Here is an 18,847-nt window from a genome sequence, read left to right as displayed (position 1 = left end):
CCGCGGGGCATAGAAGTGGCCCCTTATTTAGACGACATCCTGATACAGGCGTCAAACATCCAAATTGCCCAGTCTCATACGGACGTAGTACTGGCATTTCTGAGATCACATGGGTGGAAAGTGAACAAGGAAAGAGTTCTCTATCCCCAATCTCAAGGGTTTCCCTCCTAGGGACTCTGATAGATTCTGTAGAAATGAAAATTTACCTGACGGAGTCCAGGTTGTCAAAGTTTCTAAATTTCTGCCGTGTTTTTTTCATCCCATCCGCGCCCTTCGGTGGCTCAGTACATGAATGAAATCGGCTTAATGGTAGCGGCAAGGGACATAGTACCGTTTGCACGTCTACATTTCAGACCGCTGCAACTATGCATGCTCAGTCAGAGGAACGGGGATTACACAGATTTGTCCCCCTGTTAAACCTGGACCAAGAGACCAGAGATTCTCTTCTCTGGTGACTATGTCGGGTCCATCTGTCCAAGGGTATGACCTTCCGCAGGTCAGATGGGACAATTGTTACAATAGATGCCAGCCTTTTAGGTTGGGATGCAGTCTGGAACTCCCTGAAGGCTCAGGGATAGTGGACTTAGGAGGAGACCCTCCTTCTAATAAAAATTCTGGAACTGGGAGTGATATTCCATGCTCTTCAGACTTGGCCTCAGTTAGCAACTCTGAGGTACATCATACTCAGTCGGACAATATACACGACTGTGGCTTACATCAGCCATCAAGGGGGAACAGAAGTTCCCTAGCGATGTTAGAAGTCTTACAATAATTCACTGGACAGAGACTCACTCTTGTCTATCAGCTATCCATATCCCAGGTGTTGAGAACTGGGAGGTGTATTTTCTAAGTCGTTAGACTTTTCTTCCGGGGGAGTGGGATTTCCTCCGGAGGTCAAGACCAAGCAGGAGAGGGCTTTGGTGTTTTTGACAGCGCCTGCGTAGCCACGCAGGACCTGGTATGCAGATCTGGTGGACATGTCATCCTTTCCATCACGGTCTCTGCTTCTGAGACAGGTCCCTCTACCTCAGGGTCCTTTCAACCATCTAAATAGAATCAATCTGAGATGGACTGCTTGGAGACTGAACGCTTGATGTTATCAAAGCATGGTTTCTCCGAGTCAGTCATTGATACCTTAATACAGACATGAAAGCCTGTCTCTAGGAAAATTGAACATAGATATGGTGTAAATATCTGATTGTTATGAATCCAAGGGTTACTCATGGAGTAAAGTCTGGATTCCCAGGATATTATCTTTTCTCCAAGATGTTTTTGAGAAAAGGGTTGTCAGCTAATTCCTTAAAAGGGGACAGATTTTTACTCTGTCTATTTTTTTGCACAAGCGTCTGGCAGGTATTCTAGACGTTCAGGCATTTGGTCAGGCTTTGGTTAGATCCAAGCCTGTGTTTAAAACTGTTGCTCCGCCATGGAGCTTAAACCTGATTCTTAAGGTTCTTCAAGAAGTTCCGTTTGAACCTTTTTTGTTCCATAGATATCAATCTTTATCTTGGAAAGTTCCTTTTGGGTAGCTAATTCCTCGACTCGTAGAGTCTCCAAGTTATCTGTGTTACAATGTGATTCTCCTTATCTGGTCCTTCGTATGGATAAGGTAGTCCTGCGTACCAACCTGGGTTTTTTCCTAAGGTGGTATCTAACAAGTACATCACTCAAGAGATAGTTGTTCCATGCTTGTATCCTAATCCTTCCTCAAAGAAGGAACGTCAATTACACAATATTGGACGTGGTTTGTGCTTTAAAGTTTTACTTACAAGCTACTACAGTTTTCATCAAACGTTCACCTTGTTTGTTGTCTATTCTGGACAGAGGAGAGGTCAAAAGACTTCAGCCGCCTCTCTGTCTTTTTGGTTAAAAAGCATAATTCATTTAGCTTATGAGACTGCTGGACAGCAGCCTCCTGAAGGGATTACAGCTCATTCTACTAGAGCTGTGGTTTTCACTTGGGCCTTTTTTAAATGTGGCTTCTGTTGCACAGATTTACAAGACGGAGTCTTGGTCTGCGCTTCATACTTTTCAAATTTAACAAATTTGATACCTTGCTTCTTCGGAGGCTATTTTTGGGAGAAAGGGTTTTTTACAGGCAGTGGTAACTTCCGTTTAAGTACCTGCCTTGTCCCTCCCATCATCCGTGTACTTTAGCTTTGGTATTGGTATTCCATAAGTAATGGATGATCCGTGGACTGGATACACTTAACAAGAGAAAACATAATTTATGCTTACCTGATAAATTTATTTCTCTTGTAGTGTATCCAGTCCACGGCCCGCCCTGTCACTTTAAGGCAGGTAATTTTTTCATTTGAACTACAGTCACCACTGCACCCTATGGTTTTTCCTTTCTCTGCATGTTTTCGGTCGAATGACTGAATATGGCAGTTAGGGGAGGAGCTATATAGCAGCTTTGCTGTGGGTGGACTCTTGCAGCTTCCTGTTGGGAAGGAGAATATATTCCATAAGTAATGGATGATCCGTGGACTGGATACACTACAAGAGAAATAAATTTATCAGGTAAGCATAAATTATGTTTTCTTAGACCTTGAAGGCCACCTCTTTTCAGAATGCATTTTAAGTTTTTCACCACTAGAGGGTGTTAGTTCATGTTTTTCATATAAATAGCACTGTGCTCGTGCACGTGACGTTATCTGGGAGCAGGCACTGATTGGCTAAAATGCAAGTTTGTCAAAAGAACTAAAATAAGGGGGCAGTTTGCAGAGGCTTAGATACAAGATAATCAAAGAGGTTAAAAGTATATTAATATACCTGTTGGTTATGCAAAACTGGGGAATGGGTAATAAAGGGATTATCTATCTTTTAAAACAATAAAAATTCTGGTGTAGACTGTCCCTTTAAGTTTTCACAGATCCAAAGGTCTCTGAGCAGGCATGGTGTATGAATACTGGTGCACAGGCTTTCACAGGATTTGCGTATATGCTCTAAAAAACAGTAATACCTTTTACTAGAAGCATTTTTGCTAATAGAAGTATCCACCCACCCATGTGCATTTACATTTTGACCCTTTTTCCCCTTTTAAATACACATTCTGAGTAGTGATAAAAATAGTTGGACTATTTGTATTCTAAATTTCTCCTTTTTTGTGTTCTTAGGACTGGACAGCACCACTCCTTCATCCCCCAGCTGCTCTTCTGGGGTAGCACCTAGCAACCCTAAAGCATCTGGTCGCAATCTTGGCCCTCCTCCTGGGGAAAAGGAAGAGGGAAACAAAAAGAAGGTGCGACGGCAGTGGGAATCCTGGAGCACCGAGGATAAAAACACTTTCTTTGAGGCTCTGTACGAAGTAAGTGAAGCACGGTTGCCATGGTCAGTGGCTCTTTAATCTGGCTAGTTGGCTGGTTTTTAGACAAGATGCATAGATATAGATATCATTTATTTTCCAAGTTTTAAAAGAAAAAAAAAATATTCAAAGGAATTTTTCATGGAGCAAAGGTATCGGATGACAATGAACAAACAAATACAATCAGCAGTGTAAAAATCTAATAATCAAATGTATGCACAAAGGTTAACTAAAGTGTAATTGATCATACCAAAGTGAAATAAGAGAAGTATTCCTGTTCACTATTTTAATAACCTGGGAGAAAAAAACTTTTCAGAAAACGGTTTGCCCGAGATCGTAAAACTCTCAACCTTGGCCTACGATAAAAAGACAATAAAAAAAAAAAACAATGGCAAGGGTGAGATGAATAGGATACAATTTTTCCGACTCTTATTCATCCTTGAAAAGTAAATGCCCTTAAGAGAAATTAGTTGATGCCTAATGATTTTGTTTGCAGATCTCACAATTCGGTGTCGTTTCTCCTTTATTGATGTAGCAGAGTTTTATACCAGGTTAAAATAGAGGAGGATAAAACAGATTCGATGATGGCTGAATAAAAACAAGTTAACCGTGTTTTGAGACAGGCTTTATTTCTTTTTTAAGACACGATGAGTCCACGGATGATCTTAATTACTAATGGGATATTCACCTCCTGGTCAGCAGGAGGAGGCAAAGAGCACCACAGCAGAGCTGTTAAATAGCATCTTCCTTCCCTCCCACCCCAGTCATTCTCTTTGCCTACGTTAGTGATAGGAAGAGGTAAAGTTAGGTGTTAGATTAGATTCTTCAATCAAGAGTTTATTATTTTTAAAGTAGTGCAAGATTGTGATGCTTTGTTCTAGGGTGTAGCCGAAGTCCATATCAGTCTCTTCAGTAGAGTTTTTAGTGGCTTTAGAGCAATGGAAACTTGTGGGACATAATTCTCACAGCGCCTCCCATATGCTGATGCTGCCCTTTCACTAAAAACCTGAGGGATATTTACTCAGGACGTTTGTTTACTTGCAGGTCCATGGGAGGGAGAGGACCTCCTAAACCTGGGAACTGCCTTGCTGCCAGGCAGAAGATGAGGTAAGTGCTGACTTAATTTCTGGGGGTATAAGTGACAACTCAGATAAAGTTTGGGCACTTTAATTTTTTACAGACCTCATTGTGAAGGAGATAGATGTCTTAGTGTATTAAGGGACACAAACAGGGCAGCTTGGATGCAGGGACTAGGGCTATAGGCGGTTTTGACGCCTCTGGATAAGAAAGCAGTTGTCAGTATAGTTTAGTTCCTTTCGATCTTTCACAGGATGTTGTTCAACTCTTTCTTTCAAGCAGGAGCTGTCCAAACTTTACTGTTGACCCAATCAAGCTTAAAATAGGGGAAAGCAATCCAAGAATCTTGCTGGTGAATGAAAGTCGGCATGACAGGCCTGTCCCTAATCCATGGGGATTCGATATCCCAGGGATACAAAATAGAGTTCAGGACTTTTACTCCCAGGGACAGGTTTTTGTTTTCAAGATTATATGCAGTAGAAGAGAGGTGTTCTTACTTTGCGTAGGAGACCTCTCTGGCATGGGAGTGATAGTTCCTGTTCGGGTTCAGGACCAGGGTCTGGGACTTTATTCCAACTTGTTTGTGGTTCCCAAATAAGAGTGTGCCTTCAGACCTATTTTAGATCTCAAAGGTCTAAGCAAATTTTTCAGAGTACTGTCCTCAGATGGAAACTATTCGTTCCATCTACCTTTGATCCAAGAGGGTCAATTTATATCAACCTTGGAATTAAAGGACGCATATCTGCATGTTCCTATTCACAGGGATCATCACAAGTTTCTAAGGTTTGCCTTCATAGACAAACACTGACTGCCGATTTGTGGCTCCTCCCTTCAGTCTTGCTACAGCCCCCAGAATTTTATCAGAGTTCTGGGATCACTGTTGACGGTGCTTTGGTTAAGGGGCATTGCATTGGCGCCCTATCTGGACAACATCCTAGTCCAGGCGCCATCCTTACAACAAGCAAGATCCCACACGGACACGGTGTTATCCTTCCTGTGGTTTCACTAGTCGAAGGTAAATTTGGGTGAGAGTTCCTTAGTCCCAAAGACAGGGGTTACTTCTTGGGAAACTTAATAGATTCCCTATCAATGAAGATGTTTCTGACAGAAGTCAGGAAATCAAAGATTTTCGATTCTTGTTTAGCCCTTCAGTCCACTCTGCGGCCATCAGTGGCTCAGTGCATGAAATTATTTGGGCTGATGGTAGCGGCAGTGGACATCATCCCGTTTGCTTGGTTCCATCTCAGATCTCTGCGTGTTCAGGCAATGGAACGGAGATTATGTGGATTTGTCTCCTAGAATACTACTGGAACAGGAGACAAGGGATTCTCTTCAGTGGTGGGTGTCTCTGGATTATCTTTTCCAGGGAACCTGCTTTCGCTTGGGTAATTGTGTAAACAGACGCCAGCCTTCTATGGGGGGGAGCAGTCTGGGGTTCCCTAATGTCCCAGGGAGTGTGGACTCAGTCGGCGTCTGTTCTTCCTATAAACTTCCTGGAGCTGAGAGTGATCTTCAATGCTCTTCTGGCCTGGCCTCAGTTAGCCTTGGTCCAGTTTATCAGGTTCCAGTCGGACAACATAACTTCAGTGTACTTAAATCAATCATCAGGGAGGAACAAGGAGTTACTTAGCGATGACAGAGGTAACCAAGATAATTCAGTGGGCGGAGGCTCATTCTTGTTGCCTGTCGGCGATCCACATTCCAGGGGTGGACAACTGAGAGGCGGACTTTCTGAGCAGGTAGACCTTTCATCCGGAGGAGTGGGAATTCCATCCGGAAGTGTTTTCCAGCCTGATTCTCAGGTGGGGTCAGCTCGGAATTGGATCTCATGGCATCTCGACAGAATGCCAAACTCCCGAGATACGGGTCGAGGTCCAGGGACCCCCAGGCGGAGCTGATAGATGCTCTGGCAGTTCCTTGGACCTTCAGTCTAGCATACCTATTTCCTCTGTTTGTTCTTCTTCCTCGGGTCATTGCTCGGATCAAGCAGGAGAGGACATCGGTGATCTTCATTGCACCTCGCAGGATTCGGTATGCAGATCTGGTCGACATGTCATCTCTGCCACATTGGAGACTTCAGTTGTGGAAGGCCCTTCTAATTTAAGGGCCATTCCTTCACCCTAATCTAGTTTCTCTAAAGCTGACTGCTTGGAGATTGAACGCTTAATTTTATCCAAGCGGGGGTTTTCTGACTCGGTCATAGAGACCATGATTCAAGCTCGTAAACATGTAACTAAAAAGATTTTCCATAAGATATGGCGTACATATCTCTATTGGTGTGAATCCAAGGCTTACTCATGGAGTAGCGTTAGGATTCCTAGAATTTTGTCTTTCTCCAACATAGGTGTGTCCGGTCCACGGCGTCATCCTTACTTGTGGGATATTCTCTTCCCCAACAGGAAATGGCAAAGAGCCCAGCAAAGCTGGTCACATGATCCCTCCTAGGCTCCGCCTACCCCAGTCATTCTCTTTGCCGTTGTACAGGCAACATCTCCACGGAGATGGCTTAGAGTTTTTTAGTGTTTAACTGTAGTTTTTATTATTCAATCAAGAGTTTGTTATTTTAAAATAGTGCTGGTATGTACTATTTACTCTGAAACAGAAAAGAGATGAAGATTTCTGTTTGTAAGAGGAAAATGATTTTAGCAACCGTTACTAAAATCCATGGCTGTTCCACACAGGACTGTTGAGAGGAATTAACTTCAGTTGGGGGAACAGTGAGCAGTCTTTTGCTGCTTGAGGTATGACACATTCTAACAAGACGATGTAATGCTGGAAGCTGTCATTTTCCCTATGGGATCCGGTAAGCCATTTTTATTCAGACAGTAAATAAGGGCTTCACAAGGGCTTATTAAGACTGTAGACATTTTCTGGGCTAAATCGATTCATATTACACATATTTAGCCTTGAGGAATCATTTAATCTGGGTATTTTTGTAAAATAATATCGGCAGGCACTGTTTTAGACACCTTATTCTCTAGGGGCTTTCCCTAATCATGGGAAGAGCCTCATTTTCGCGCCGGTATTGCGCACTTGTTTTTGAGAAGCATGACATGCAGTCGCATGTGTGAGGAGCTCTGATACATAGAAAAGACTTTCTGAAGGCGTCATTTGGTATCGTATTCCCCTTTGGGCTTGGTTGGGTCTCAGCAAAGCAGATACCAGGGACTGTAAAGGGGTTAAAGTTAAAAACGGCTCCGGTTCCGTTATTTTAAGGGTTAAAGCTTCCAAATTTGGTGTGCAATACTTTTAAGGCTTTAAGACACTGTGGTGAAATTTTGGTGAATTTTGAACAATTCCTTCATACTTTTTCGCAATTGCAGTAATAAAGTGTGTTCAGTTTAAAATTTAAAGTGACAGTAACGGTTTTATTTTAAAACGTTTTTTGTACTTTGTTATCAAGTTTATGCCTGTTTAACATGTCTGAACTACCAGATAGACTGTGTTCTGAATGTGGGGAAGCCAAGGTTCCTTCTCATTTAAATAAATGTGATTTCTCCAACATAGGTGTGTCCGGTCCACGGCGTCATCCTTACTTGTGGGATATTCTCTTCCCCAACAGGAAATGGCAAAGAGCCCAGCAAAGCTGGTCACATGATCCCTCCTAGGCTCCGCCTACCCCAGTCATTCTCTTTGCCGTTGTACAGGCAACATCTCCACGGAGATGGCTTAGAGTTTTTTAGTGTTTAACTATAGTTTTTCATTATTCAATCAAGAGTTTGTTATTTTCAAATAGTGCTGGTACGTACTATTTACTCAGAAACAGAAAAGAGATGAAGAATTCTGTTTGTATGAGGAAAATGATTTTAGCAACCGTAACTAAAATCCATGGCTGTTCCACACAGGACTGTTGAGAGCAATTAACTTCAGTTGGGGGAACAGTTTGCAGTCCCTTGCTGCTTGAGGTATGACACATTCTAACAAGACGATGTAATGCTGGAAGCTGTCATTTTCCCTATGGGATCCGGTAAGCCATGTTTATTACGATTGTAAATAAGGGCTTCACAAGGGCTTATTTAAACTGTAGACTTTTTCTGGGCTAAATCGATTGATTATTAACACATATTTAGCCTTGAGGAATCATTTTATCTGGGTATTTTGATATAATAATATCGGCAGGCACTGTTTTAGACACCTTATTCTTTAGGGGCTTTCCCAAAGCATAGGCAGAGTCTCATTTTCGCGCCGGTGTTGCGCACTTGTTTTTGAGAGGCATGGCATGCAGTCGCATGTGAGAGGAGCTCTGATACTTATAAGGGACTTCTGAAGGCGTCATTTGGTATCGTATTCCCCTTTGGGTTTGGTTGGGTCTCAGCAAAGCAGATACCAGGGACTGTAAAGGGGTTTAAAGCTTAAAACGGCTCCGGTTCCGTTATTTTAAGGGTTAAAGCTTCCAAAATTGGTGTGCAATATTTTCAAGGCTTTAAGACGCTGTGGTGAAAATTTGGTGAATTTTGAACAATTCCTTCATGTTTTTTCGCAATTGCAGTAATAAAGTGTGTTCAGTTTAAAATTTAAAGTGACAGTAACGGTTTTATTTTAAAACGTTTTTTGTACTTTCTGATCAAGTTTATGCCTGTTTAACATGTCTGAACTACCAGATAGACTGTGTTCTGAATGTGGGGAAGCCAGAATTCCTATTCATTTAAATAAATGTGATTTATGTGATAATGACAATGATGCCCAAGATGATTCCTCAAGTGAGGGGAGTAAGCATGGTACTGCATCATTCCCTCCTTCGTCTACACGAGTCTTGCCCACTCAGGAGGCCCCTAGTACATCTAGCGCGCCAATACTCCTTACTATGCAACAATTAACGGCTGTAATGGATAATTCTGTCAAAAACATTTTAGCCAAAATTAACCCTTGTCAGCGTAAGCGTGGCTGCTCTGTTTTAGTTACTGAAGAGCATGACGACGCTGATATTAATATCTCTGAAGGGCCCCTAACCCAATCTGAGGGGGCCAGGGAGGTTTTGTCTGAGGGAGAAATTACTGATTTAGGGAACATTTCTCAGCAGGCTGAATCTGATGTGATTACATTTAAATTTAAATTGGAACATCTCCGCATTTTGCTTAAGGAGGTATTATCCACTCTGGATGATTGTGAAAATTTAGTCATCCCAGAGAAACTATGTAAAATGGACAAGTTCCTAGAGGTGCCGGGGCTCCCAGAAGCTTTTCCTATACCCAAGCGGGTGGCGGACATTGTTAATAAAGAATGGGAAAGGCCCGGTATTCCTTTCGTCCCTCCCCCCATATTTAAAAAATTGTTTCCTATGGTCGACCCCAGAAAGGACTTATGGCAGTCAGTCCCCAAGGTCGAGGGAGCGGTTTCTACTTTAAACAAACGCACCACTATTCCCATAGAGGATAGTTGTGCTTTCAAAGATCCTATGGATAAAAAATTAGAAGGTTTGCTTAAAAAGATGTTTGTTCAGCAGGGTTACCTTCTACAACCCATTTCATGCATTGTCCCTGTCACTACTGCCGCATATTTCTGGTTTGATGAACTGCTTAAGGTGCTCGATAGTGACTCTCCTCCTTATGAGGAGATTATGGACAGAATCAATGCTCTCAAATTGGCTAATTCTTTCACTCTAGACGCCTCTTTGCAATTGGCTAAGTTAGCGGCTAAGAACTCTGGGTTTGCTATTGTGGCGCGCAGAGCGCTTTGGTTGAAATCTTGGTCGGCTGATGCGTCTTCCAAGAACAAGCTACTAAACATTCCTTTCAAGGGGAAAACGCTGTTTGGTCCTGACTTGAAAGAGATTATCTCTGATATCACTGGGGGTAAGGGCCACGCCCTTCCTCAGGATCGGCCCTTCAAGGCAAAAAATAGACCTAATTTTCGTCCCTTTCGTAAAAACGGACCAGCCCAAGGGGCTACGTCCTCTAAGCAAGAGGGTAATACTTCTCAGGCCAAGCCAGCTTGGAGACCAATGCAAGGCTGGAACAAGGGAAAGCAGGCCAAGAAACCTGCCACTGCTACCAAGACAGCATGAAATATTGGCCCCCGATCCGGGACCGGATCTGGTGGGGGGCAGACTCTCTCTCTTCGCTCAGGCTTGGGCAAGAGATGTTCTGGATCCTTGGGCGCTAGAAATAGTCTCCCAGGGTTATCTTCTGGAATTCAAGGGACTTCCCCCAAGGGGGAGGTTCCACAGGTCGCAGTTGTCTTCAGACCACATAAAAAGACAGGCGTTCTTACATTGTGTAGAAGACCTGTTAAAAATGGGAGTGATTCATCCTGTTCCATTAAGAGAACAAGGGATGGGGTTCTACTCCAATCTGTTCATAGTTCCCAAAAAAGAGGGAACGTTCAGACCAATCCTAGATCTCAAGATCTTAAACAAATTTCTCAAGGTCCCATCGTTCAAGATGGAAACCATTCGAACTATCCTTCCTTCCATCCAGGAAGGTCAATTCATGACCACGGTGGATTTAAAGGATGCGTATCTACATATTCCTATCCACAAGGAACATCAGCGGTTCCTAAGGTTTGCATTCCTGGACAAACATTACCAGTTCGTGGCGCTTCCTTTCGGATTAGCCACTGCTCCAAGGATTTTCACAAAGGTACTAGGGTCCCTTCTAGCGGTGCTAAGACCAAGGGGCATTGCAGTAGTACCTTACCTGGACGACATTCTGATTCAAGCGTCGTCCCTTCCTCAAGCAAAGGCTCACACGGACATTGTCCTGGCCTTTCTCAGATCTCACGGCTGGAAAGTGAACGTGGAAAAGAGTTCTCTATCCCCGTCAACAAGGGTTCCCTTCTTGGGAACAATTATAGACTCCTTAGAAATGAGGGTCTTTCTAACAGAGGCCAGAAAAACAAAGCTTCTGGACTCTTGTCGGATACTTCATTCCGTTCCTCTTCCTTCCATAGCTCAGTGCATGGAAGTGATCGGGTTGATGGTGGCGGCGATGGACATAGTTCCTTTTGCGCGCATTCATCTAAGACCATTACAACTGTGCATGCTCAGTCAGTGGAATGGGGACTATACAGACTTGTCTCCGAAGATACAAGTAAATCAGAGAACCAGAGACTCACTCCGTTGGTGGCTGTCCCTGGACAATCTGTCTCAAGGGATGATGTTCCACAGACCAGAGTGGGTCATTGTCACGACCGACGCCAGTCTCATAGGCTGGGGCGCGGTCTGGGGATCCCTGAAAGCTCAGGGTCTTTGGTCTCGGGAAGAATCTCTTCTACCGATAAATATTCTGGAACTGAGAGCGATATTCAATGCTCTCCAGGCCTGGCCCCAGCTTGCGAGGACCAGGTTCATACGGTTTCAATCAGACAACATGACGACTGTTGCGTACATCAACCATCAGGGGGGAACAAGGAGTTCCCTAGCGATGGAAGAAGTAACCAAAATTATTCTTTGGGCGGAGTCTCACTCCTGCCACCTGTCTGCTATCCACATCCCAGGAGTGGAAAATTGGGAAGCGGATTTTCTGAGTCGGCAGACATTGCATCCGGGGGAGTGGGAACTCCATCCGGAAATCTTTGCCCAAGTCACTCACCTGTGGGGCATTCCAGACATGGATCTGATGGCCTCTCGTCAGAACTTCAAAGTTCCTTGCTACGGGGCCAGATCCAGGGATCCCAAGGCGGCTCTAGTGGATGCACTAGTAGCACCTTGGACCTTCAAACTAGCTTATGTGTTCCCGCCATTTCCTCTCATCCCCAGGCTGATAGCCAGGATCAAGCAGGAGAGGGCGTCGGTGATCTTGATAGCTCCTGCGTGGCCACGCAGGACTTGGTATGCAGATCTGGTGAATATGTCATCGGCTCCACCTTGGAAGCTACCTTTGAGACGAGACCTTCTTGTTCAGGGTCCGTTCGAACATCCGAATCTGGTTTCACTCCAGCTGACTGCTTGGAGATTGAACGCTTGATTTTATCGAAGCGAGGATTCTCAGATTCTGTTATCGATACTCTTGTTCAGGCCAGAAAGCCTGTGACTAGAAAGATTTACCATAAAATTTGGAAAAAATATATCTGTTGGTGTGAATCTAAAGGATTCCCTTGGGACAAGGTTAAGATTCCTAGGATTCTATCCTTCCTTCAAGAAGGATTGGAAAAAGGATTATCTGCAAGTTCCCTGAAGGGACAGATTTCTGCCTTGTCGGTATTACTTCACAAAAAGCTGGCAGCTGTGCCAGATGTTCAAGCCTTTGTTCAGGCTCTGGTTAGAATCAAGCCTGTTTACAAACCTTTGACTCCTCCTTGGAGTCTCAATTTAGTTCTTTCAGTTCTTCAGGGGGTTCCGTTTGAACCCTTACATTCCGTTGATATTAAGTTATTATCTTGGAAAGTTTTGTTTTTAGTTGCGATTTCTTCTGCTAGAAGAGTCTCAGAATTATCTGCTCTGCAGTGTTCTCCTCCTTATCTGGTGTTCCATGCAGATAAGGTGGTTTTACGTACTAAACCTGGTTTTCTTCCAAAAGTTGTTTCTAACAAAAACATTAACCAGGAGATTATCGTACCTTCTCTGTGTCCAAAACCAGTTTCAAAGAAGGAACGTTTGTTGCACAATTTGGATGTTGTTCGCGCTCTAAAATTCTATTTAGATGCTACAAAGGATTTTAGACAAACATCTTCCTTGTTTGTTGTTTATTCAGGTAAAAGGAGAGGTCAAAAAGCAACTTCTACCTCTCTCTCTTTTTGGATTAAAAGCATCATCAGATTGGCTTACGAGACTGCCGGACGGCAGCCTCCCGAAAGAATCACAGCTCATTCCACTAGGGCTGTGGCTTCCACATGGGCCTTCAAGAACGAGGCTTCTGTTGATCAGATATGTAGGGCAGCGACTTGGTCTTCACTGCACACTTTTACCAAATTTTACAAGTTTGATACTTTTGCTTCTTCTGAGGCTATTTTTGGGAGAAAGGTTTTGCAAGCCGTGGTGCCTTCCATTTAGGTGACCTGATTTGCTCCCTCCCTTCATCCGTGTCCTAAAGCTTTGGTATTGGTTCCCACAAGTAAGGATGACGCCGTGGACCGGACACACCTATGTTGGAGAAAACAGAATTTATGTTTACCTGATAAATTTCTTTCTCCAACGGTGTGTCCGGTCCACGGCCCGCCCTGGTTTTTTTAATCAGGTCTGATATTTTATTTTCTTTAACTACAGTCACCACGGTACCATATGGTTTCTCCTATGCAAATATTCCTCCTTAACGTCGGTCGAATGACTGGGGTAGGCGGAGCCTAGGAGGGATCATGTGACCAGCTTTGCTGGGCTCTTTGCCATTTCCTGTTGGGGAAGAGAATATCCCACAAGTAAGGATGACGCCGTGGACCGGACACACCGTTGGAGAAAGAAATTTATCAGGTAAACATAAATTCTGTTTTATGTGACACTGAAAATGATGCCCAAGATGATTCCTCAAGTGAGGGGAGTAAGCATGGTACTGCATCATTCCCTCCTTCGTCTACACAAGTCTTGCCCACTCAGGAGGCCCCTAGTACATCTAGCGCGCCAATACTCCTTACTATGCAACAATTAATGGCTGTAATGGATAATTCTATCAAAAACATTTTAGCCAAAATGCCCACTTATCAGCGTAAGCGCGACTGCTCTGTTTTAGATACCGAAGAGCATGAGGACGCTGATGATAATGGTTCTGAAATGCCCCTACACCAGTCTGAGGGGGCCAGGGAGGTTTTGTCTGAGGGAGAAATTTCAGATTCAGGGAAAATTTCTCAACAAGCTGAACCCGATGTGATTACATTTAAATTTAAGTTGGAACATCTCCGCGCTCTGCTTAAGGAGGTATTATCCACTCTGGATGATTGTGAGAATTTGATCATCCCAGAGAAACTATGTAAAATGGACAAGTTCCTAGAGGTCCCGGGGCTCCCAGAAGCTTTTCCTATACCCAAGCGGGTGGCGGACATTGTAAATAAAGAATGGGAAAGGCCCGGTATACCTTTCGTCCCTCCCCCCATATTTAAAAAATTGTTTCCTATGGTCGACCCCAGAAAGGACTTATGGCAGACTGTCCCCAAGGTCGAGGGAGCGGTTTCTACTTTAAACAAACGCACCACTATACCCATAGAAGATAGTTGTGTTTTCAAAGATCCTATGGATAAAAAATTAGAAGGTTTGCTTAAAAAGATGTTTGTTCAGCAAGGTTACCTTCTACAACCAATTTCATGCATTGTCCCTGTCACTACAGCCGCGTGTTTCTGGTTCGATGAGCTAGTAAAGGCGATCGATAGTGATTCTCCTCCTTATGAGGAGATTATGGACAGAATCCGTGCTCTCAAATTGGCTAATTCTTTCACCCTAGACGCCACTTTGCAATTGGCTAGGTTAGCGGCGAAAAATTCTGGTTTTGCTATTGTGGCGCGCAGAGCGCTTTGGTTGAAATCTTGGTCAGCGGATGCGTCTTCCAAGAACAAACTCCTTAACATTCCTTTCAAGGGGAAAACGCTGTTTGGCCCTGACTTGAAAGAGATTATCTCTGATATCACTGGGGGTAAGGGCCACGCCCTTCCTCAGGATAGGTCTTTCAAGGCCAAAAATAAACCTAATTTTCGTCCCTTTCGTAGAAACGGACCAGCCCCAAGTGCTACGTCCTCTAAGCAAGAGGGTAATACTTCTCAAGCCAAGCCAGCCTGGAGACCAATGCAAGGCTGGAACAAGGGAAAGCAGGCCAAGAAACCTGCCACTGCTACCAAGACAGCATGAAATGTTGGCCCCCGATCCGGGACCGGATCTGGTGGGGGGCAGACTCTCTCTCTTCGCTCAGGCTTGGGCAAGAGATGTTCTGGATCCTTGGGCACTAGAAATAGTCTCCCAAGGTTATCTTCTGGAATTCAAGGGGCTTCCCCCAAGGGGGAGGTTCCACAGGTCTCAATTGTCTTCAGACCACATAAAGAGACAGGCATTCTTACATTGTGTAGAAGACCTGTTAAAAATGGGAGTGATTCATCCTGTTCCATTAGGAGAACAAGGGATGGGGTTCTACTCCAATCTGTTCATAGTTCCCAAAAAAGAGGGAACGTTCAGACCAATCTTAGATCTCAAGATCTTAAACAAGTTTCTCAAGGTTCCATCGTTCAAAATGGAAACCATTCGAACAATTCTTCCTTCCATCCAGGAAGGTCAATTCATGACCACGGTGGATTTAAAGGATGCGTATCTACATATTCCTATCCACAAGGAACATCATCGGTTCCTAAGGTTCGCATTCCTGGACAAGCATTACCAGTTCGTGGCGCTTCCTTTCGGATTAGCCACTGCTCCAAGGATTTTCACAAAGGTACTAGGGTCCCTTCTAGCGGTGCTAAGACCAAGGGGCATTGCAGTAGTACCTTACTTGGACGACATTCTGATTCAAGCGTCGTCCCTTCCTCAAGCAAAGGCTCACACGGACATAGTCCTGGCCTTTCTCAGATCTCACGGATGGAAAGTGAACGTGGAAAAGAGTTCTCTATCTCCGTCGACAAGGGTTCCCTTTTTGGGAACAATAATAGACTCCTTAGAAATGAGGATTTTTCTGACAGAGGCCAGAAAAACAAAACTTCTAAACTCTTGTCAAACACTTCATTCCGTTCCTCTTCCTTCCATAGCGCAGTGCATGGAAGTAATAGGTTTGATGGTAGCGGCAATGGACATAGTTCCTTTTGCGCGCATTCATCTAAGACCATTACAACTGTGCATGCTCAGTCAGTGGAATGGGGACTATACAGACTTGTCTCCGAAGATACAAGTAAATCAGAGGACCAGAGACTCACTCCGTTGGTGGCTGTCCCTGGACAACCTGTCACAAGGGATGACCTTCCGCAGACCAGAGTGGGTCATTGTCACGACCGACTCCAGTCTGATGGGCTGGGGCGCGGTCTGGGGATCCCTGAAAGCTCAGGGTCTTTGGTCTCGGGAAGAATCTCTTCTGCCGATAAATATTCTGGAACTGAGAGCGATATTCAATGCTCTCAAGGCTTGGCCTCAGCTAGCAAAGGCCAAGTTCATACGGTTTCAATCAGACAACATGACGACTGTTGCATACATCAACCATCAGGGGGGAACAAGGAGTTCCCTGGCGATGGAAGAAGTGACCAAAATCATTCAATGGGCGGAGACTCACTCCTGCCACCTGTCTGCAATCCACATCCCAGGAGTGGAAAATTGGGAAGCGGATTTTCTGAGTCGTCAGACATTACATCCGGGGGAGTGGGAACTCCATCCGGAAATCTTTGCCCAAATTACTCAACTGTGGGGCATTCCAGACATGGATCTGATGGCCTCTCGTCAGAACTTCAAGGTTCCTTGCTACGGGTCCAGATCCAGGGATCCCAAGGCGACTCTAGTAGATGCACTAGTAGCACCTTGGACCTTCAAACTAGCTTATGTATTCCCGCCTTTTCCTCTCATCCCCAGGCTGGTAGCCAGGATCAATCAGGAGAGGGCGTCGGTGATCTTGATAGCTCCTGCGTGGCCACGCAGGACTTGGTATGCAGATCTGGTGAATATGTCATCGGCTCCACCATGGAAGCTACCTTTGAGACGAGACCTTTTTGTTCAAGGTCCGTTCGAACATCCGAATCTGGTCTCACTCCAGCTGACTGCTTGGAGATTGAACGCTTGATCTTATCAAAACGAGGGTTCTCAGATTCTGTTATTGATACTCTTGTTCAGGCCAGAAAGCCTGTAACTAGAAAAATTTACCACAAAATATGGAAAAAATATATCTGTTGGTGTGAATCTAAAGGATTCCCTTGGGACAAGGTAAAGATTCCTAAGATTCTATCCTTTCTTCAAGAAGGATTGGAGAAAGGATTATCTACAAGTTCCTTGAAGGGACAGATTTCTGCCTTGTCTGTGTTACTTCACAAAAAGCTGGCAGCTGTGCCAGATGTTCAAGCCTTTGTTCAGGCTCTGGTTAGAATCAAGCCTGTTTACAAACCTTTGACTCCTCCTTGGAGTCTCAACTTAGTTCTTTCAGTTCTTCAGGGGGTTCCGTTTGAACCCTTACATTCCGTTGATATTAAGTTATTATCTTGGAAAGTTTTGTTTTTGGTTGCAATTTCTTCTGCTAGAAGAGTTTCAGAATTATCTGCTCTGCAGTGTTCTCCTCCTTATCTGGTGTTCCATGCAGATAAGGTGGTTTTACGTACTAAACCTGGTTTTCTTCCAAAAGTTGTTTCTAACAAAAACATTAACCAGGAGATAGTCGTGCCTTCTTTGTGTCCGAAACCAGTTTCGAAGAAGGAACGTTTGTTGCACAATTTGGATGTTGTTCGCGCTCTAAAATTCTATTTAGATGCTACAAAGGATTTTAGACAAACATCTTCCTTGTTTGTTGTTTATTCTGGTAAAAGGAGAGGTCAAAAAGCAACTTCTACCTCTCTCTCTTTTTGGATTAAAAGCATCATCAGATTGGCTTACGAGACTGCCGGACGGCAGCCTCCTGAAAGAATCACAGCTCATTCCACTAGGGCTGTGGCTTCCACATGGGCCTTCAAGAACGATGCTTCTGTTGATCAGATATGTAGGGCAGCGACTTGGTCTTCACTGCACACTTTTACCAAATTTTACAAGTTTGATACTTTTGCTTCTTCTGAGGCTATTTTTGGGAGAAAGGTTTTGCAAGCCGTGGTGCCTTCCATTTAGGTGACCTGATTTGCTCCCTCCCTTCATCCGTGTCCTAAAGCTTTGGTATTGGTTCCCACAAGTAAGGATGACGCCGTGGACCGGACACACCTATGTTGGAGAAAACAGAATTTATGTTTACCTGATAAATTACTTTCTCCAACGGTGTGTCCGGTCCACGGCCCGCCCTGGTTTTTTAATCAGGTCTGATAATTTATTTTCTTTAACTACAGTCACCACGGTATCATATGGTTTCTCCTATGCAAATATTCCTCCTTAACGTCGGTCGAATGACTGGGGTAGGCGGAGCCTAGGAGGGATCATGTGACCAGCTTTGCTGGGCTCTTTGCCATTTCCTGTTGGGGAAGAGAATATCCCACAAGTAAGGATGACGCCGTGGACCGGACACACCGTTGGAGAAAGTAATTTATCAGGTAAACATAAATTCTGTTTTTCTCCAAGAGGGTTTGGAGAAGGGTTTATCGACAAGTTCCCTAATGAGTCAAATCTCTGCTTTTTCTATTTTGTTTCACAAACGTCTGGCGGCTGTCCCAGATGTACAATCATTTTGTCAGGTCTTAGTCAGGATCAGGCCTGTTTTTAAACCAGTTACTTCTCCATGGAGTCTGCATTTAGTTTTCAAAATTTTTGAAAGGGCTATGTCTGAGCCTATGCATTCCTTAGATATGAAATTTGTTATCTTGGAATGTTCTATTTCTTGTTGCTATTTCTTCTGCTCGGAGAAGTGCCAGAGCTCTCGGCATTACAGTGTTAGTTTCTTATCTTATTTTCATTCAGATAAGGTAGTTTTACGTACTACATTGGGATTTCTCCCTAAGGTTGTTTCTGATCGT

The 18,847-nt window shown here is 44.1% G+C and overlaps 1 protein-coding gene across 2 annotated transcripts in view; it reads left to right on the top strand.

Moving 5' to 3' along the window:
• CRAMP1 (cramped chromatin regulator homolog 1) overlaps positions 1–18,847 on the top strand; it is a 205,516-nt gene that overhangs the window by 33,355 nt on the left and 153,314 nt on the right. For both annotated transcript variants that reach the window (XM_053694749.1, XM_053694748.1), the window contains exon 3: positions 3,120–3,310. In XM_053694749.1, the coding sequence (XP_053550724.1) occupies positions 3,120–3,310 (191 nt within the window). The remainder of the gene's footprint in view (positions 1–3,119; positions 3,311–18,847) is intronic.

Source organism: Bombina bombina, chromosome 11 (assembly GCF_027579735.1).
Source record: "Bombina bombina isolate aBomBom1 chromosome 11, aBomBom1.pri, whole genome shotgun sequence".
NCBI lineage: Eukaryota > Metazoa > Chordata > Amphibia > Anura > Bombinatoridae > Bombina > Bombina bombina.
Note: the sequence above shows the minus strand (reverse complement) of the source record. Positions and strands in the feature narration are given on the sequence as shown.